The sequence below is a fragment of the Cinclus cinclus genome, chromosome 7 (assembly GCF_963662255.1).
Source record: "Cinclus cinclus chromosome 7, bCinCin1.1, whole genome shotgun sequence".
Taxonomy (NCBI): domain Eukaryota; kingdom Metazoa; phylum Chordata; class Aves; order Passeriformes; family Cinclidae; genus Cinclus; species Cinclus cinclus.
In genome coordinates, this window is record NC_085052.1 from 32018375 (window position 1) to 32040553 (window position 22179).

Sequence of the window (22179 nt, forward strand, 5' to 3'; positions counted from 1 at the left end):
AGTATTCACCATGAATGGGCTGGCATCCCATGGCCACAGGCAGAACTAGGATCAGCACAGAGCTGCAGATCATTCATTATGTATTTTGAGTTTAAGAGCAGAGGGGCCATTCCAGAAAATGTGCTGCTCAGAGGATTTGGTGGCCCCTAATGACACACTGGACAACACAAACACTGAAGTGACATAAAATAATTAATTTTTAGGGCTGATGGATCAAAAGGTTATGTTGGGGGGGATAGACTAGTCCTCCTTATCTTACACTTTTAAGCTGGCTTTTTCCAGGTTCCTATTTGGAGACTTAATTTGCACAAGACCAGAGGAAACTTCCAGAGTATTCCTACAAAAACTGTTTTCCTTCATTTGCTGACTCTAGCTAAAATCTGTTGTGAAAGCAGCAGGAGCAAGAAGTCTCAGGAAATAATTTTTATACACCATATTTTCAAGTCTTCAGTCTCAGCAGATTTAGACTACAGCAACAAAAAATTCTTGCCTATTCTATTGGATTTGCCTGCTAATGGAGAATTAGTTTCATCTGTAGAAGGGGAACTGAGCTCAAAGGAGCCAGCAGGTGGGTGTATCCAGTGCTCCCAAACCTGACATGCTAGAGCATGAGTTACCCAACCAGTTGAATTAAAACTGTAAACAGTTGCAAACAAACTTCGGCAGATGTTACTCATGTATGCCTCACACCCGTAATTTGCAAGTCAAGTAATGCCAATATTTATGTACTGTAAGTACTTAATTATGTTGCTATGGAATGTAACACTCCTCCTGTAACTCAGGCTCAGGATAAAGAGGTTAAATTCATTTAAAAGCATGGCTTTGGTTGAGACTTTGTTCACCCATAGTGTTGTCTGTGACTACTGCAACCAGGCAGTGAGTTCAGTCCCTACAGTAAAAGCAGTGTTTAGAAACACTGTTATTCACTAAGTCAACAAGGTCAGTAATATTTTATTGTACGTGCACTCAAAGTTTCAAGAATTGGACTTTAGCATTAGGAGACAATGGTCAAATTTTCAAAACTACAACCATGGGGGAGAGATCTGCTGAATACAGACTGGAAATAATACTTCAGCTTTCTGGATCTGCTGAAATTTAATGACAGCACCTGCTGCTTCCTGAGTAACAGAGTTCTTTTCTTGGCAGCTCAATCTGATGCAGTGTTCGCAGCTCTGGACATCACCTAACAAAATATTTAATACTGTATCTGCTAGCTCCTACCAAAAAAAAAAAACCCAAACAGTGCTGAGACAGTGAAGAAATTGCAGAGATTTTCTTAAAAGATCATTTAGTTATTATGATCAGATTAATATTTTCAGCTCTTTTTTTTCATTCCCAGAATGAAACTTCCCTTAAGATACAAGTAAGATTAAGAGTCTATATCTGTATTTCAGGAAGATAATTACAGCATCTCTAATTGCCATCAGAACAAGCTTTACAAGCTTTTTTAGTAACTTCATGTGACAGCTGTATGATTAGAGAACATTAAAGTTGAAAATCTGAATCTCAATTACAGCACATCTACTTCTAGGTCCATTATATCACTACAGGGTCAAAAAAGCTGTTTCTTCCCCAGCTTTCCCACTTGAATTAAGTTTATCCCCAACTGAGAATTTTCTAGAGTTGAAACCATTCTCCCTTATACAGTATATTGCTGTAAGGCTTTTCCCTTCCCCTGCAATTCCATGTTATATACATTCAAAATTAATTAGAACCATTTTCACATAAAATCTCAGGGATTTAAATAAAAAATAAACAAGAAACACATGAAATGCAATTACAGAACAGTATTTGCAGCATATATTTAAATTTTTTTAAAAAATCTGTATTTAGCAGAACACCCACAGCTGTTTTATGCTGTTAAAATATACAACTGAAGAAGTTACAGTCAAATTTGCACTTCCTGTATTTCTGTTTCTCAGTGTACTGTAACGTGTTCACTGACACGAAGCTGAATTTGAAAAAATGATTATTCAATCAGCAAAAGCTGAGGAACTTCCATCTTCAAGAAATACTATTTCAGTTGTGAAAACACCCTCCTCACTGATCTGACTTCAAACTCTGGAGGGAGAAGCCTCTCATTCTGTCCAAAGTCAAAGCAACAAGTGACACTTCTTTTCCAAAGGGCACCACAACTGACAGGACCTACTGTTCAGGTATCCTCCCACATGAAAACATTCCCCTGCACATTTTGAGATCTAAACCAAATTTGTCATCCTTTCTCTGCCCACAAATCCATTTTTTTTAAATGAAAAATTTTTATATTTTATATATCAACACAATTGGGGAGATAATAAATCTTCTGGTTCTGGAAGACAAAAAAAAAAGGCACCTTGAAAAACTACTTCAAGTGAAACTATCATATAACACAAGTAATTAGTTACCATCATGAGGAATTATTAGAATTCCTTAGGAAACTTTTTAAAAAACTTGTTTGAACTGCTGGACTGATGAGCACACTGAACACATGTAAAATACAGTTTCTATAATATCATGCAACTTCCAGGTCTTGCAAAACCTATGGAACTCAAAGGGAAAGGAGAAAGACAAGCTTATTGTGGGTTGCAATGATGGCGAGACATTGTGAGCTGCTGTCACCAAGTAACACAAACAAGTTACACAAAAAGCTCATGAAAAGGCCTTAAGCATTGGAAATGGCTGTCCTGCACATTTGGGTCATGAAAGCTGCATTTAATGGAGATTACATGGATCCCCCATTGCAAACTTTTACCTGGTGGCTAAACTCAATTCCTGTTGTATGCACATTTTTAGAAGCCTCAGAAAACTGAGTACCTTATAATGACAGATAAACCACATTACTCTAAGATCAAGAAAATGAATAAGCTCTTTTCATGTGATGAAAAGGCAAATTCATACTGAATATTACACAGCTGAGGAAGATTGGGGTGGGACTGGCAGTTACTTTTTTTTTCCCAACTAAAAGAAAATCTCACTACACCAGATGCTATAAAGGCACTTATCCTTATAAAGACTATATCAATGCCCAATTTTAAGTTTTAAGAAAAGTTCAATCCTGTAGTAAGATATTTCCAGGGACAGAAAACAAAACAGACCAAAAAGAATCCCCCCCCAAACACCAACAAACCACAGAGTGAAACACACAATTTACTGATGCTTTGCTTTAAAAATCATCTCCAGGGAATGCATCTACATTACAAGTCTGGTTCTCCATAGCAGTAATGTGAACCTGAAAAGTGAAACTTCCACTAATAAATACAAAAATTTTGCACTTGAATATTTCACTTTTCCAGAAATAATAATAAAGGCCAACATATGATCTCAAGTGCAGATAGAAACTGGGACAAAAGCCCTGTTGCATACATAAGAAGAAACATCAATTTTATTGAATTCAGTAAAATAAGAACTTTTATTGGTCTCAACATTATTACTCACCCGCTTTGGCCCACTAAAAATCTTCCTGGTGTTTTCCTTAGATTTATCACCTTGTTTATTTGTGGTTTTCTTATTGCCTTCAAGCACACCAGATGCATCCTCGGAAAACTCCAGATCTGTTAAAGGTAAATACAGACATGAAACAACCATTTTAAAAGCTGTTGAACTGCTCGAGCAGTTCTGGCATCTGATAATTCCACATGTATAGCTTCTGACATTACATAATGAACAATCAATCTTCATCAAAAAAAATCAGCTTTAATGCCAAGCACAGTCCTGGATGCAGCTCAGGCTTGCTGACTGGATTGCAGCAATACATAGAAGCACAAGGTGCACAGTCACAACTATTACAGCACTTCTTGCCCACTGGGTAAGCTTCAGGCCACTGCTTCCCATCCCTCCTGTAAATCCCAGGGTACCTTTTACATGAGCTTACTAATGGCTGCCTTACTGCTACAACCCTGAGCAGCAGATGAATAAAGCAGTTGACTGGGTTCTTCAAAAGTGTGAGATTAACAGATTTAGAACACACTACAATTACAAAATGGAATAATTGATCTTGCTTCACTTCTCATGAAGGCAGCCTGTTTATATCTGCTTATTCTGCTGTAAACAGGAAAAAAAAATACAGTGATCAGCTCAGGAAGGAGTCAGCTGGAAGGAACTGCTGACACTGCCTTTCAATGGATTACATACTTGCCTTATACATACTGAATCCAGTACCCCATCCTGGACTATAAATCTGCAATTCACTCATTAAATTAAATGCTTATCCTTAGGGTTTTTTGTTTGTTTGTTTGGGGTTTTTGTTGTTGCTGGGTTTTTTTTTTTATTTTAATTTGTGTTGTTTTATTTGAAGCATTATCCCTTGGAGACAAAGGAAAGAGTTTACTTGGCACAAACCAAAAGTTACCACAAATTTCAAGATGGAAATAAAGACAGGCACAGAAAACCACTTTTTCATCGGACAAACTGTTTAGAAAACCAATCTATTCCTGAGAAGCTTTGCTGCTGCTTGAAAAGTGCACTGCAAAAACATAAGCAGGTAGGATGAGTTACTCTAATCCCAAGTATACAGGGCCAGCCAAGCTGGGTAAGAAGGCAAGCAAAGGCAAAGCAGGCAACCAAATTTCTAATGGCATTTCAAGGATACAAAATGTGTCTGAGGAACAGAAGTATTATTAAACTAAAGCTCCAAAGTTTCCCAAACTGCAGTAAAGTCCAACAGGCTTGGCAGCACCAGGACAGGCAGGATGACTGCTGCAAGGCACCTCCTGGAACCAGCCTCTCACATTCTATACCACTGGTTTTCAGTGTAGCTGTGTCATGGGAGCACAAGAGCCTAAGAACACAAGCATCAACAGCCCCTCTGAAAACAACTGACTTTAAAAGATGTTCGATAAAATTAATGTAACTGAGGAAAAATACTACAGACCAATTTCTATTAAATACAGCAAAACGACTTCCAAATCTATGCAAAAGACAACTCAGTCCTTGCTGAAGCTAATTTAAGGAGTAAAATCAAATTACTTTGATAGACATTGTTATAAATCCTGAAATATTTCTGAAGTCAGGCCCTTACTGACAGGACCCTCCTACTGTAGATTAAAAGCTAAAAAGTAATTTACTTGACCACAGCTATTACAAATATGTAAGTCACTCTAGGAACACAAAATGTTTGTGTTTCTCATCAACTGAGAACAGTACCTTGTGCCCTGTGCTAAGATTTGGACTGGCATTGCCTTCAATAGTGATTAACAAAGCTCTGGATCAACTAAGCCACAATTTTAACACTGTCTTAACTTTCCTTGTTTGAATTCTACTCCTACATGATTCTGAACTATCCCACTTAAATTCGGTGATTTTAAATTCAAAGAAACTTCTTGATAAAAACATTTCAACTCCTACTTACAACAGGATAATTCTGCATCTTCTGATGTTGCTGGCACATCAAACGCTTACTAGCTCTATGGAATGCTTCTGGTTTGAGCAGTGCTTTTGCAGGCTTTCTAGGTACCCTAAAAGCATTCTGCATACATTATCTTAGCAGACTTTTAAATCTAAACTAAATAAGGTCGGGAGGAGAAGTCTTTTATTAACATTAAGTGAGTGAGGCAAACACACAAGTAGTTTGGTAAGCAGTGACCCCACTGAAGCTTGATGTCCACTGACTCTCTCCTGTATGGCTTTTTGGGGAGGTTTTTGCCCCCTCACAGAGAAATATGTCATATTGACCTTTTCCTTAGTATGGGAGCACCTAAGGCCATTTTTTCCTCTGTCCAATCATTTTCAAGGCATTTATAATCTTTAAGATAATTTGTCTCTCTTTGCTAAAATTAGAAAGATGTTCAAAGACCAACTAACAACCACAGCACGTTTCCTGGGGAACAACGTTTTGTTCTAGTGTCTCAGGGTAATTCTGCAAAAGGTTTTGAAGTCTAAACAGGACTCTGCCTTTGAGGATTTTGATATAGCTTTAACTAGCATAAAATATTTGCCCAATGAAGATGACTCAGCTTTTGGGAAAATGGATAGGAATTTAAAAAACAAAACCAGAGCAAGTTGGTTCACCAGAACTGAGTGCTGGATGCTGATATACAAAAGCTACATTATCTAAAAAGATTACAGGAATCTCACCTTGATCACTGAAAGGAAAAATCAACCAATGACACAAAGGTTAAGATGTATTGAGAACTGATTTACAAACCAAAACACTAAGCTGCAATACAGATTTCTCTTGGATACAACTCCCCATTGATTACTACAGTCAAGTCAGTCACTTTCTTCCAGTATTAAAGGCTTTCCTCACTGGAGGCATCCTATACTCTGGCTACTGAAATGACAAAAGTAGGGTTTCAAATGCAGGAAAGTCACACGCATACTTTTAGCCCCTGGCATTCTGGTGGAATCCAGCTGGGAGGCTCACAAGCCAAAGGGGATTTTGCTTCATTGGGCTGCTACAGAGGAATTTGAGAGAATTTTAGATTGCAAAGGCAAAATAAAAAGTAAACTTCAACCAGAACGCAACACTTCAGCAAAAATCTAAGGCTGATAAAGTTACGAAGTATTTTCTTTAAAAAGTGTGGTAACAGCATCTAGGAATTTAAAAGGTAGAGCTTTTTTTCAGAGTTGGCAGTTTTATTTGCTTGGCTTTTGTTTGAGGGGTTTTTGTGGTTTTTAACCACTTCAGCAGAAAAGACTATGAAGTGAGCAACAGAAGATGCTTTTCAATGAAGGACACTTCAACCAATTTATCTGTTTTGCAATTTTTCCTGCACTAACAATATTGTTTCTGCACTTTCTTAAATTTCATTTGTAAAAACATTTAAGTATGTACTGTTAAACTTAATTTCCCTCTGTGAACTACTAGACTGTAAGTCTTTATAATGTTCCATTACAAAACCTTCGTCAGATGTTTTAAATTAAGGTTCTAAAATATGTTTCATAAAAATATACCTAGATTATGGCAAATAACCAAATCAGTATTATGGCAAAGTACAGCTGTGATAGCATCAAAAGCATTAAGTTTCTTGAAAAACTGATTATGCCATGTAACATTCTTTATGCACAGAACACCAAAATCAGTCTTGGGATTTTCCAGGGCTGAAATTCAGAGAGGCAGCTTGGAATTTCGTCTGTCAGCCTGGAACAGAACACTGGGCTTTTATTGAGGGATTTATTCATTAGCACAAAGAAAGAACAGCACATACAGACCTCAGGTAGCACTAGCACCTCTCAGTACTGTTCATTTCAGGACAGAGTTTTATTGTGCAAGATGTTCTGAAAGCCTTTTCTCAGGCTTGGAGTCAAAGCTGGCATTTTTCATGGATGCAGAAGCCACATTTTTCCAGTATGCAAGGACAATACCTCAGAGCAATTTCACATTTTGCTGCAACTTCAGGCTTAGATCCAGAAGCTCTTGACAAATTCTCAGGCTCAGCATCACTATATTTAAGGACTCTTATGGTTGTTCTGAGTGATCATGATGCTCGAAATTTGCAAAGAGAGAAAATAGTGTGAACTTTAGCAAGGAGTCCCACTAATTTTAGGGCTGCATCAGACTCCCTGTTTTCATAATCTGTACTGCAGGAAATCACCCTTACAAATTTCAGAAAAAAACCTGCAAGTCTCATCTCACCTGCCAACAGCAGCACAAAACAAGAATCAAATGAGCAAAGGAGATGCAAAATAAAGGGGAAACATCTCCTAACAGAGGGACTGAGAGGTAGCTCTTACCTGAAGTGCATTAAGAACTAGCAAAACATAAATTTACCTCTCCCTGTGCCATGGAAATGTCTTAGGAAAATATTTCAGAGAAACCATCTGTGATACCTGGGAGTATAAAGGCCTGCTTGGTGAATGCAGTGCCAAATGCAAACTGTAGATATTTTCAGACTTCTGAGGACAGCAGCTGAAAGGATTATTAGATGGGTCAGCATCTCAGCTGCATTAACTGTGCAAGCAAATTTCCCCCTTGGAACAAATGGCTGAACAAAGACTCATTAGAGACAGGGACTAAGAGTATTTCTTAAGCAGCCCTGTAAGATAAATCCATTTTCCAAAGAGGCTGTGACCCAAGTGTCTCATCATAAGTAAATTTCATGAAAGCAAATTATGGGATTTTTGTTTGGAAACACAGTCTTCTTGTACAACATCAGTATCCATTTGTTCCTTTCAAATCCACAAAAAACCCTATCAGTGACATTTACTTTTGATTAAAAGGCTCACAAAAAATTCTGGTTTTAGAAACGGCTATAATTAGAACAGAGAAATGAACATTTTTTTTTTCCTCTGAAATTTTATTTCTGGATTATATTAGCAGAAGCTATTTGTAGGAGAAGAACCCCAGCTGCTCCAACATTTGCAAGGCTAGATTGAAAGCCTCTCCCTATCACAATGAAATACATCTGGCCCAAGTCTTAAAATTTAACAACTTCAGTGAGTCGATAAACCTTCTCATGCTTCATGCTCCAAAACAGAGGACCAAAATGTTCCACAGAACAGTGGCAGTTTTGAAATATTTATTCCAACACAAGTGATTCGTTGGCATTAGATTTTTTCAAAACAAAAGAGCTAAAAACAACCTTCCATCAATGTTATTCCTTCTGTTCTTCACCAACACCCAGGACCCAATCAACCACCAAGCAAGTCTAATTTTGGAAAGGATTTTAAGCACCAGGACTTGCTCAGCAGCTGCCATGTATGCAGTTTTACTCATATATATGTGTGTGAGTACACATACACCCCCTCACTCCCCAACCTGTACAGAAGGAGGTATCTAAAAACTGAAAACAAGAGCAGAAACAAATATACAGAGGCTCTCCCAAAGCCAGTTATCTGACTGGCACTCGGTGGGTCCCCCACAGCCTCTCCCTCAGGTCATGCATCCTCAGATAAGACAGAGCTTGAGAAAGGTCCAAACTGCCTACAAACACATTCAAAAGCAGAAAAAGATATTGCCTATTTCTCAAGAGCTACTTAAGTGTGTAGACTCAGCTCTGTAATTGTGGGCTGATCTGGAAGCTCTGTGGTAGGATACCTGCCTTCCAGGCATAGATACTTAAGCTCAACACAAAACCCTCTACCTCTGGCAAGAGATCAAGGGGTATAAAGCACATGACAAAAGAGATATGAAACACCAGACAGGACCACAGGAAAAGTGAGTTTAACTGTTAGATTTCAAGAGAATTTGACTGTTAGATTTCCACATCAGTGGTACTGTTCAGCAAATTCCTAGGTACACTGCAAAAAGAAAATACTGAAGTCAATTAAAACTAAATGCCATACACTGCCACCGATGTATTCCAAAAGGGTTCTACTGACCTGCATTAGTGCTGAGCTGGCTATCCTGGGAACAGTTTTCATTGCCATCAGAGGTTGACTGTAGTGAAGCGGATGGTACCGTTCTATTTCGCTTTTTGTTGGCTTTCCTTTCTGCTACCTGCCACTCTTCATCTTCGTCCTCGCTTTCACTTAAGTCGTCAAACCCAAAGTACTTGATTTTGTAATTGGAACTCCCACAACTTCTAGAGGCACCTTCATCTCCCCCTCCCTCATCTTGATCATCAAACCCAAAAAATTCTAATTTGACATCCTTCTTGGATTTGGTATTGCTTGGCCGGAACCTGGTTGTAGTTTTTGTGGTGGCAATGTCAGCTTTTTTCCTTAAGCGCCCAGCTTCGCCCAGGTCAGTCGGGGCTGCAGTGGTGAACTCATCCATGCGCTCCATGGTGTCCTGGATGGTGACATTGCAAACTGACAAGCAAGATGGGTGCAGAACAGTGTAGTCTCTAGTCCGTCCAACCGTCCCTCTAAAACTGGTCCCACTACTTAAAGAGACTTTTTTTCCTGGGTTCAGACTGTCATTATTTGACTCATTGTTTGCTTTGGATAAAGACTGACTAGTGCCATCCATTAGCTTGTCAAAATTTGTTGCCCCCTGCAGTTTTGCTTTGTTGGATCGACAATATGTCCTACAGTTGCTTGGCCTAGGAATAGGCTGCACAAGTTCTTCACTAATGGCTTCCTTTGGATTTTCACTATCTTCTTTATCACACTCCTCATCCTTGCTCTTCACCTCTGAGAGATGTTCATTGTCAAAAGCTAATATATACTCTCCAGTTCTGGTGTCTTCAGTATCATCCTCCCATTCATACAAGTGAGTTCTTAGCGGGCCCTTGGTCTGAGATGTTTCTGATGGAGAACCTGCTGTTTTTCCCATGTGGGAGTCCCAAGAATCAGGCAAGTCCTTGGCTTCAGTGTTGCATCCAGAAGTGTCTGTGGTCTCAGCATTGTTTTTATTATTGTCTCCAGTACTGTCATATATGAAATGACTGTTCCCATTATCTTCTTTCAAGTTCTGGATTTTATCTACAAGAAAAGATGTATTTATTACTAAAATAAAGTAATAAAAAAATAGTCGCCCACGTGGCAACTTTGGAAAGTTACAACATAGCAAAAAATATTCAGTGTTCGTTGACAAAAACCAGAGGTCTTTATCCACCCAGTTTATACTTTTTAAGCCCTCCAGCTTAAAGGTTTTGCTATAATAAAACATTCTTGTATTTTCTAAAATAAACCCAAAAAAACAACAAAAAAAGCAACCTGAAGTGTCACTCTGAAAATATGCGCACCATGTAAAAGACAGTGGTAAACCCTAAATACAACCATTTATTTACCAAGGAAAATTACACAGAAAAGGAGAAACTCTGGTGAATGTTCAGAAAAGATAATTACTGAAGTTTCACACAGAAATGACTTACAGTGAATAACTAAAGAACAACTACAAATTCCCTTATTATGTAAGAAAATAATTCCCTTCTTTCACTTTGAATAAAACAGCAAACAACTTCAACTGTCACTTCATTTTGCTGCTTCGAATGAAAATATTTGGACTTAGAAAAGAAATACAGAAAATGCAATTCTCATCACAAATTTTAATTTTATTGTTTCTGAAATTCAGGCTTATGCAATGGATTTTTGCATCTCTGAAGAAGAGCTGCTGCCAAAAGTTACTCGTGCACATCTCCAACCTATAATCACAGACATGTCTTACACTGTCCCAGAGAACAGGTTCCACCATAAAAAAGTCAGTTTTTGTAAGTTTTTGTTTCCAGCTAACCAGCACCTGCACAATAGTAATTTCAGGAAGAAATGCAAGTATTAAATCCTCCACCTGCTCTCCTCTGAACTGGGAATGGTAGGGAAACCATTCCCTTTGTTTTCACTGAATACCAACAACAGCTTGGTGGATTTAGTACCAGAGTTTAATGAAGACTGCATCTGCAATCCTCTGTTGTTAACAGCGCGCACACACACACACACACACACACACACACACACACACACACAGCAATATAAGAAAGTTACTTCCAGGAAACAAGAGTTTCTTGGAAATTTCTGAGAGAGTATCACCAAGCACAGGAACCCAGGTGCCTGCCGTTACTACTGGCACTAAAATGGCTGCCTGGGCCAGGAGAAGCAAGATAAGAAGTCTGACAATGCAGAAGACAGTGGTGCACAGAAGAGTAGCAGGATGGGATAAACTGGAGACACAGAAGCAGCTGGGACAGGGCCAGGTGACACCAGAAATGCTGCAAGAGAACATGCTCAGAAGACACGTGCAGAACTCTACAGGGATAAAAGGGGCTCCACTGGCAGAATGCAACCCCAAAGGTTAGCATTTTTAGGCAGCAAAGGCTTCCTAAAGTAAAAGTAAAATGAAGGCTAAAGCATCTCTTTAGCACTAGTCCTACATGAAACTTCATTAGTTTCCATTTACCCAAGTGGCACAGAAGTTTCACAGCACTGATGAGAAGATTTCAAATTCCTAATGATGGAAACAAACATCAGCACTGTTCCAGGGACTTTGAAATTAAAATGGCATTATCCAAATGCCGTCCTTGCACGTATGTTTCACAGAAGAATATTAAGGTACTGAAAATTCCAGTAAAAGAAATGGCTACCAAATCCAGTTTTGCAGGAAATTGATTTAATCCTTGCTAAAATTCCTCAGAATATCGGACAAACTGCATCTAAGTTTTCTGGAGTCCAGCTGAGGTCTGTCACAAAAGTTAAACATACTTAGCTAGAAATAAGTTTTTCACAGAATACATGAAATGCACAACTCAAAACTAAAAATTCCTCCAAGGACAAGAAACCCTAACCCAAGATTCACTATGGAATTTTGGTTATTATTTTTCAGTATCAATCTGTTATACAAACAATATTGTTATTTCCATTTCAAGCTCATGTTTGCCATAATACAAAAGGCACAACCAAAATGTATCTTTCTGTAATCGAGGACTGAGCTTGACAGCATACAGTATGCTCCTTTCTCCCATATGTTTAGTATTATTGTGAAGCTGAAGACTACCAGAAGACACAGGCATGAAAAACAGCAAATTAAATTTAAAACATTTTCAGACTTCCTGGCTAAAATACACTGTTTTGCAGCTTCACCATTACTGTTCCAGATCTAAGGGAACTTCTTGTTTCTCTTCATGTATAAATACAATCAAAATCACTTTCTTTAGTCAGCTCAGCTGACTAGTAAGTAAAGAATCCATTCCAGACCAGTCGAATGTCTTTACTTATTGATGCTTGGTTTACTACACTCCCAAGAAACATTACAAGGCAAAGAGAACTAGCAGCTCTTTATGTTGACAGCAGGATTTGTGTTGTCTTTGTGTAACCCGTGCGTCAGCAGCTTTGAACCTTGAATTGTCTGAGAAGATTCCATAAGTATCAACCAAGTGTTGTTTCTCAATTTTACCTTTCAGTTCCTAATTTAATAAGGTACTTTTAAACAGCAAAAAAGTGGCAGCTAACCTCCCCCTTGATTCTGGGGCACCAAAATTTTAAAATCACACAGTACTTCAGAAGTCTTAGTAACTGCACCAGGGAGGTCTTTCCATCTCAAATAAGAAGCAAGGATGATGGAAAATGGAACCACTGAACTCTTTTTTGTGTATACCAGGTAGAAAGTTTGTCTTTAAAACTGCAATATCACAATGCATTACTGGAAAATTAAGCAGTGTCTTGTAGAGGAATTCTTCCTCTAAGAATCCTTTGTCAAGCCCCTGTTCTCATCTCATCATTGGGTCAATAGCAGTCAGCCTGAACCTTCAATATCAGAAAGTACTGCTAATCACTCCCTAATTGCCCAAAGGTGTACAGGAACTGCAATTCCAATATCCCTGATTAAAAAAATTACAGTATTTATTGGCAGTAACTACTACAGCAGAAGCTAGCATGACTGTAGGAGAAAAAATAAAAGGAACTGTCAGTTACTAGTAGTCCAAGAGAGACATAGAACTTCTCCCATTTTTAACTGCAATTAGGCTCTTTTGGGGCTCAGACACCAGAATAACTCTCCCCTGTAATTTAAGATCAGCAACAGCATATAACTTCTCTCCCCAAGTACAAACACTGCATACCTAGAAGCCATAACAATGGTCTGTAGTAATCATTATTTTCTGTTTAAATCACTAAAAGCTGTTTTATTTCGTGCTCTAGTTTATGTCACTTAACAAGACAGATGTCTTCAACATCGTTGATGAATTTTAAAAAAACAAAGCCAAAGTAAAGCTCCCACTTTCCCATAAAATATGTTTTCACACACACACAGATATTACTAAATCTGTAAAACTATATTTAAATGATGATTATTGTTTCAAGTCATCTTAGTAAAGTTACCACTAGAGACAAAATTTCAGGTTCAGACAATGCAAGATAGTACATTTACATAAGGCAGTGTTTGTACTCTTCTATAACAGATACAGATACATGCAAACACTTAAACAGCAGGAATGCAACAGCTGTCAAAAACCCACTGCTTTTTCAGTAACAAACCTTAAAACGTGTAACTAACATGCATCTGTACTTACATGGATTAGAGTACTATAGATTTAAATGGATATAAAGATAACATTCTGTTCCTATCTTATTTTTAAATACAGTTATTTTAAGCCCTTTTTAGATGGAACAAATATTCTATACCTTCAACAGTAACAAGTAAATGCCTCATGACTACCACAGGTAGCCAGTGGTACTACCTCCTCCCGTTTCATTTTTAAAGTCATGGACAAATTGAAGAATGTAGTTCTAGAACTTAAAAAAAAAAACAAACACTTTTTTTAAGCAAAAAAGAAAAACTAATTTTTTTAGAGATAAGAAATCTACATCCTTCAGCTCAACATCTGACAATTCTGGCATGAAAATGTCTCACATTCCAACTTCATATTTTCTGTAAGTACCTATAATTGTAAAAGGTTTGACAAAGGTAACACTGAAGTTTGGAGAAGAGATAAAATACTCTCTCCACCAAACACTGAAGCTGTAACAGTTAAAAATTTATACCCTGATCCTTCAGGTATAACATATACCAACACGGAATCCAAAACAAAGTAAAGTAATCCTTGAGGAAATCAGACACACTTCTGGGGAAGAAAACCAAGCAACCATAGTCCATCTACCCTCCAGCCTAGTCCCTGTTTCACTTTTCTTGCATTTCCATTTAACTTACCAAAGTCACTAGGCTCCAAGTCCACAAACATTTTCAGCTCCATGAAAACCAAATCATCATTAACAGTCTAACACTAATTGCCTACAGTCAAACATTACATGTTTTAGTTAACCATTCAGTGGTAGAGCTGCAGAACGTTATTTGCTATTTTTATGTTACTCAAAGCACAGAGCAGAAACTTGGACTGTGAGAGCAAGGTCTCCTACTGTAAATTTCTACCCTGAACAGATTCAGGGCTCACAGGGCAAAGGCACCCCACAACTCCACCATCACCCCCCGAAGCCTCCTCAGCAGCAGCCTGTGGCTGGGCAGGGGACAGCGGGGACACGTGCCAGCTCTGTGCGCCGGCTGCTGCTCCCAGGAATAGGGACCCAGCTAAAACCCCCTCTGCCTTCCCACCAGGCAGGCAGCAGGGAGGCACAGGCACAGCCCACACCTGAAACAGCACCGTGTCCTTGAGAGCTCTCTTCACCACTTCATCATGAGTTTGATCAAAACCAGTTGAGCAGCACAGATGTTAGGAGAAAAATGAAGAACACAAAAGAACAATCAATATTAGGCTTGGTATGCTAAAAAAACCACATCACAATGTCAAAATATTACCATATATGCAAAATAAATGTTTACTTTTTCCTATGCACTCACGGACAAGTTACCAGTGTTACATGTTAGCCCTACTAACTTGAACTTTGGGTAAGTTTTCTCTCAAAACCAAGCAAAGTACCCTCCAAGCTATAAACAAAAGGCATATGGCCTTCTATAGCCTTTGCAGCATGAAACCTTACACTCCTTCACTGCTGTGTAAGTAGCTGCATGAGCCTTCACTTCAATACTGAGAGAAACACTATTACTACTCGGCAAACAAATCGATAACCTGTTTCTTTCAGTATTAGCCACAACGCACATTCTTTTAGTATTCACCACAATTCACTGTAAATATTAAAGGTAGTTAGAAACAATGAAATCTTGAGAGCAGGAAGGTGGCATGATGCCCATTTTACATTGTTCTAGATGTGTCTTCCAATAGACACCAAGACGTCGTGCCAAGAAAACAGAACATCAAGAATTGTATGCAGGGCCTTCAGAGCCCCCCAGCTGCTGAGGGCACATAAAATTAACAGCTACAGCTCAGGAACACATCACTGACACAGGATGGAGGCAACATTTCTTAGGCTCATTATGAGCCACTGCTCTGCCTGAGGTCCATGAGCACCTGGAAACTTTTATTGGTGTAAAGGCTCCATTACACCATCACCAATGTTCTCAACCATAAAGCTGCATCACTTCACTCTCCAACTTGCAGCTGACCAAGCTAAAGGGAAGGTGCTGATATCATATCCCTCATTTCCAGGAAGAGAGCTGAACTGAGATACACAGAGTATCATCTTTGGTTTGGTCAGACAACCAGAACTGCAGAGAAGTCATGCTTTTTTCCAAATAAGAGAACAAATTTCATTATGCATTGGAAATGAAATGTTTTTATTGGTAAGGAGAAAAGGCTGCAGACTAAACTTCTTTGGCCCATTTTCTGTGTATGACTGAAGAACTGGAAAACTCAGAAGAAAAAAAAATGCCCCATGGACACAACATACACAATTTATGAAATGGGCAAAATTGATTTGAATTAAATATCCACTAATGCCTTGAAAAGCAGTGCCTGTTAGCAGGTATGAACAGAAGATTTGACTCCCAAGAGCAGTTTCACAGTTGAAAAATCTCTAATACAGCTAAAATTATAGAACCCCATCCATAGCTACAATTACAAATTCTTAAGTAGTTGAATTCCCAACAAGTCTGCATGCAGGTGGGACAGACATTGCTTGACCCTCCGCAGATGTTTTAAGTGGCACCTTCTTTTTCAGGAAAAAAAAAAGAAAAATCACAGAAAACCTTGAAGTGATGGGAATTAATTTACTACCATGACAGCACTATTTTGCTTAAGAATCGTTTCCTTGTCTCGCTTCCTTTTCCAGCATCCTGAATATCCAAATTCTAAGGAATTCATATTAAAAAAATAACTTGTTTCTCACGCAGTCTTAGTTAACTAAGTTCTCAATGACACTATGTCTCCATTTCAGTTAGCTATTTTTCTAAACACAAGACAGAAGATAGCTCAGACACTTCTGCTCTCAAATCACCTGGATGCATCTGTCAGTCTGCTAACACACTGCTCAGCTTCTCCAATAGACCATTATTTTCATTCCCTGAGCCTAACAAGATTTTCGGGTTTTCAAAACGTGCTGCTGGCACAACATCCCCCAGTGTCACAGCTCCAGCCCAGGAAAGGCTGAACCCTACCACTATTGCTTCTAACCTTGCACCCCTGTTTCAGCCATACAAATAATTCCTGCTACACTTTTTTCCACTGGGAAGATGTGCTACCAGGTGGCATTCTGAGAAGCTGTGTCATGCTGGTACACTTGGCAGCCAGTGTACAACTTTCTAAAAAGCCCTTTTATTTAAATGGAAGTGGAAGCCTTTCAAAGGGGTACATGCTGACATGGCCACCTTTCCTCTTGTGCAGAAAATAATCACTGAACTAATCCTTTGCCCTTACCTCAGGCAATATTCTTAATGGTATGACAACATGGCTTTTGAACTAACAATCTAAGTGTCTTACCCCTTCTTCTTCTAGTTCTTTGGCTGACAATCACTAGATATTGTGCTATCTCTCATATTTCTTTGCACCTTACAAGCCCTGCATCATCTCTCAACACCACCTTCAGATGAATCCATACATGTGTACCTGGCCAAACCAGACACAGTGTGCTCAGTACAACTCCTCCCCAGCAAACCTTCAGGGGGAAAAACAATGGGCAGAAGAGCTGCTTGCACTTTGCAGTACAAGAGCTGTCAGAGCCTGACATGCACACCTCTGACGTAAAGTCCAATGTAAGAGACACATTCCTCCTCTCTCCAAGCTCAGAAGAGCATCTGTTGCTCAGAGCAGCAAGAGAAAGCCAGAAATAAACAACTACTAAGTGTCATGGCAAACACAAGGCACTCATAGATGCCACAAATACCTGTTTTCACCCACTTTTCTAGGGTGAGCTGCTATGGAAAAAATTAAAGCATACTATAAAACAGCAACATTAACAATTGTAAAAAAATGTATACTTAGGCTAAATCAGTCTGAATTGAGACAGTACTCATGAATATGTCAAAAATCTTTAATAAATACAGCAGTAGTTTCTTAAATGAAAATATGATCTATCTTTAAACTTAAGGAACATTTTCTATTGTTCTATTATTTCTATTTCTATCATTTCCATTAATATGACAGTTGAGTCCAAACTTTCTTTCTTGCCAACTGGTTTCTGCTTGGCTCTTTTTTTTCTTCCACAAGCAATAACCAACTATTTTCAATGCAAAGTTATCTAAGAAGCAGCCAAAAGTATCATCTTTTAAAAAAAACTGTTTACTTGTTCACTGTCCAAGGCCATGAAGAAAGAATGATTTTAAAAGAATGGACTGCAGAATTCCCTGCTGTATAGGAAAGGGGAATTACAGATTAAGAGAAAAAGTTCCATGTGCTCTGTACATGGACATACATAGTATGAACTGTCCTGTCATTAAGAAAAATATGCTGCAGAAATCAGATTCTTTCCTAAACACTGGGGTAATTTTCTGTATTGCCATTTTAGCAAACAAGTATAAACAGTGAGATTTAAACAGAATTTCAACCATTTCAGACTTTTGAAAAACACCCCAGGAAAATAACAACAAGCCACCACTATAGAAGTAGCAGATGGGGGGGAAAAAAAAAAAAAAAAAGGAGAACAATAATCACACCAGTTAGAGCATGGGCTACTGAAACAGCAAGAAAACTCTGAGTAAGGGGAAAGGGGAAAACTTACCAAAAAGCAACTAAAGAAGAGAGGATCTGTGGACAAACCCCAGCTACCTACATATGCATCATAACTACTACCATCCAAACAAACCTCATAACATTGAAATTCTATGCACATATTTTCTGGCAGACCTTTCCCCTTCTCTGCTATCAGTTTCTTAATGCTTTGGTCCAGCCCAAGCACAGCTGTAGTTCTTTTTAATCATGGCTGCTGCCAGCTGTCTCCTAAGACTGCCAAATGCTCAGGCCTCATTCAGGTTCCCCCAACTCTGCTCCATTTTTGGACAGAAAATGACTAAACTGAAACTCTCTCACAAAGTAAAGAACTTACTCTTAAAAACTCTGCAGAGGAAGCAATATTACTCTGGCCTAACTACTATCTTCAATGTGCATATCAGTGGTAAACACAAGAACAACTCCAAAGGAATACCCTGACCAATCTGGTGGTCAAGTGCAATTATGTAACAAACCTGCACTTGGGAAGTTAGCTCTAAAAATAGGGCTTCCCACCCACATAAGCAGGATGCAGAGGCTTTGCACACAGAGTCACTAAGGCACTATCAGGATGGTATGTCAGGAACAGACTTGATGACTTAAACAATCTCCTTCCTCAAGGGCATCCATTTTCTGCAATTTACTCTCTGCACTCTGTGCTTTCCCAGCAACTAGCCACAACTAAATTCTGCATCCTGAGCCAAGAAGCAGCTAAGCACAGCCATATCCCTTTGCTCCTGCACTGCAAAAGCACAAGTTTTTAAGAACTACACTTGCCATTTTGATATGTTACCTGTAAGTGCGCTGGCCCAAAGTGAAAAATGAGGGCATTAAGAACTACCTAGAAAAACAAAAGAATCAAACAGCAGTCAACAGACAAATGCTCCCTTACAGCACCAAGAGCAAAACTACTGCCAGAACAAAACCTGTTTGAATATGAGTACATAGTAACAAATGGCAAGATGAGGAATAGCTGTTTTCATTATTGCTCTAAATGTTAGGGGGAAAAATTAATTTGTTCTTCTTAAAGAGCCACCTCAAAGGTCATTGCCAACACAATAACCAAAAAATCTGTGTTAAACATTACAACACAGCAAAAAGGGACAAAATTCCTATGCTGTGCTATAGCCTGGAAAGATATTTTAAGCCATTCTATTTCTCCATGGCAAGCAAAACACATTTTCAAGAAATAAATTCATAGGCTCTACAACAAACCAGACTTAATCCATACCCAATTAAAATACTTCTCCCTTAATACATGATTAAATACCTAATTTTTCCACTTAGAATTAACGCAGAAAAGCCATATTCTCCCATAGTCCATATACCAGAACATGAAGTATGCCGAGATGAGAAACATCTCTCACCCCACACACCTTCTCTGATGAACAGTACCAACCCCTTGGACCAGACTCTCTGAAGGCCTGATTTAGAGAGTTCAGCACTGCTCACAAAAGCAAAAGCCAGCAGATCACCACAGCATCCAGAGTCAAAATGCAAACTGACACTACAATGCCAGAAGTATTTCCATAAACTGAAATACCAGAGTAGGCAACCTAGCTGTTCAAAGTGACACACAGTGATACACGCATGTAGCTATGGAATACCATACCAACTCCTAAAGCTCATTCAACTCTGACATTAATCTTCATCTGAAAAATTGTACTACATTAATTCAACCTAGAAGCTAATAAATATTCTAAAACAGCAAACTTACAAAATTCCCTCTGCAAGGCAATGTTTTTATACCAAAGCTATGTGCACATGAATACAGCATGAAATACTATTTGGGCTTATTCCTTACAGTTAAAGGAATTTTAACTTTAACTTTTTAACTTAACAGTTAAAAATAAAACCCACCAGACTATTTCAAAAATCAAAATATTGCTCTGAATGTTTTCACCTTACCCTACAGTAAGATTCTCATAAAAACCTAATTTTCTTAGTAGCTCCATTTTTGCTTTATATGAATTATCAGTGTGATATTTTTCTAATTTCTAGTTACTAAGTTCTCCCTACCTTTACAAAGATGACTTAAACAGTAACTATTAATACTGAACAGTCTTTCATTGTTTCAAATTTACCTATCTGCAAATGACCTGCTACATACAGGATTACTCACAGACACTCCTCAGACAGTATTAAGTCTTGATCAAGCAACATTAGGGTAAGATTATGAGAAGCTTTCCACATTAAGAGCTTCTCAAAGCCTTTAAAATGAGATTGCTACAAGCACTAGCTGAAGGCTATAAAAAAAAAAAAAAAAAAGACCAGCAAATTCTACCATTTTAACTAAAAGATACAGATCCTTAACTGTGTTATATGGCTGTACAACTACTAAAACAAACCCCCATCAACTGCTTAATATCAAACATTAGCTAAAATTAACTGACATTGCATCACCTTCATTTCAATGCCCAAAGAAATGGCCACTGAGGCAGGATAATACAATTGGAGCAGAATTAACTGCACCTCTCAGTTTGTGCACAGCCATGGTAAGTCACATTTTTCAACTCAGCCTAATTCTTAGCATTATCTTCACCTGTGTTAAGAATTAAGACAACAATGGTTCATGCTCTCTGGAGCCCTGAGACCTTTATTCATGCACTGTCTAGGCAGTATGAGGACAAGGACTAGCAAATTACACTTTAAAACAAATTAACAAGCACTTTCTTCACTATCAGTACCAACACAGCCTAGTTTCCCACACCCTGAGATACAGCACTGTATGTGGGCTGAGCTCACATTGCCGTTTTCTTTACACTGGGAATATTAATATTCTTCTACCTGCCTGCTTCCCCTCCCAGCCCCCAGCCCTTTCTTTCCTCCCTCATCAGGAATAGTCAAGCTTGCTGTCTCAAGGATCTATAAGCCCTTTGGACAAATCTGGTTGAACCTGGTGGAGTTCAAGAGTCACCAGGAAGGGGAAAATCATCATGGGGAGGGCAAGGACATGTAAGCAGTTGATGTACATACACACACAATTACACTCGTCCCTCCAGAACCTGACCCCAAATCAATCAAATTAATTCTCTGTAGTTTTAAAAGAGCCTCCCCATTAAACTTTACAACAAAGAAGCCTTTGAAGTAACTACATTTACACAGGCTGACTATACACCACTATCTCTAATTGCTCAGTGTGCTGAGCAACGTCCTCAGAGACAAATTTTATTTATTTTGGATCAGTTTACACACAAGCATAAGAGCAGCTTAAACCATCCGAATTTTATTTACACTAACTGACAAAAAGAAGCACTATCACCAAGACTGCAGTCTTTAAATAAGGGTAAGGAAACCAAAGACCTCCTAGAATGCTCTGCAAAGACTCATTCTCAGCGGAATTTCATTCCCGAAGATATGAAAAGGGTTTTTATCTTTATTTGACTGTGTGTCAACAGAATGTAATAGACTCTGAAAGAACACAACCATCAGATTAAGATATACCTTGTCCTTCACTACTTTTGGCTGAACTGCAATCAGTAACAAACCCTTCAGACAATCCTGCAGAACAGAACTCCTTCAGTAAACTGGTGTTTAAGTAACCCCCCCCCCCCCCCCCCCGTCTGCATTCAGACCACCACCACACTCAAAAGCTGGATGGACTTGTCCACCAAGATTCAGCAGCTTCCTTCAGTTCAGAGCTGTGTGTTTACAATATACACAGTATTGTCTAGCAAGTTCTAAAATTTAAATAAGCATCAAATTACCAAGTTTTTTTGTGCCATATATTGTATTTTATTATTTTCCACAGGACTGGAATCAGGAAGCACCAATGAAAATGCTGAAGTGTGTTCCTCTTGGTCTTTCATATGTTATGAATGTTCAGAGCTCTATCACCTTTTCCCCACAGTTCTCTCTCACTTTCTTTTCCAGCCTGAAAAATACTGTTCTGACA

General features: G+C 38.6%; 1 protein-coding gene across 3 annotated transcripts in view; it reads right to left on the reverse strand.

Moving 5' to 3' along the window:
• The window catches only part of WAPL (WAPL cohesin release factor), a 64895-nt gene that overhangs the window by 37547 nt on the left and 5169 nt on the right, over window positions 1-22179 (reverse strand). For 2 of the 3 annotated variants that reach the window (XM_062496922.1, XM_062496920.1), the window contains 2 exons: window positions 9238-10284; window positions 3415-3530 (listed from right to left, as the gene is read on the reverse strand). In XM_062496922.1, coding sequence (XP_062352906.1) covers window positions 3415-3530; window positions 9238-10284 — 1163 coding nt within the window. Of the gene's footprint in view, window positions 1-3414; window positions 3531-5586; window positions 5593-9237; window positions 10285-22179 lie in introns of all 3 variants that reach the window. The other variant, XM_062496921.1, reaches the window with a different exon arrangement.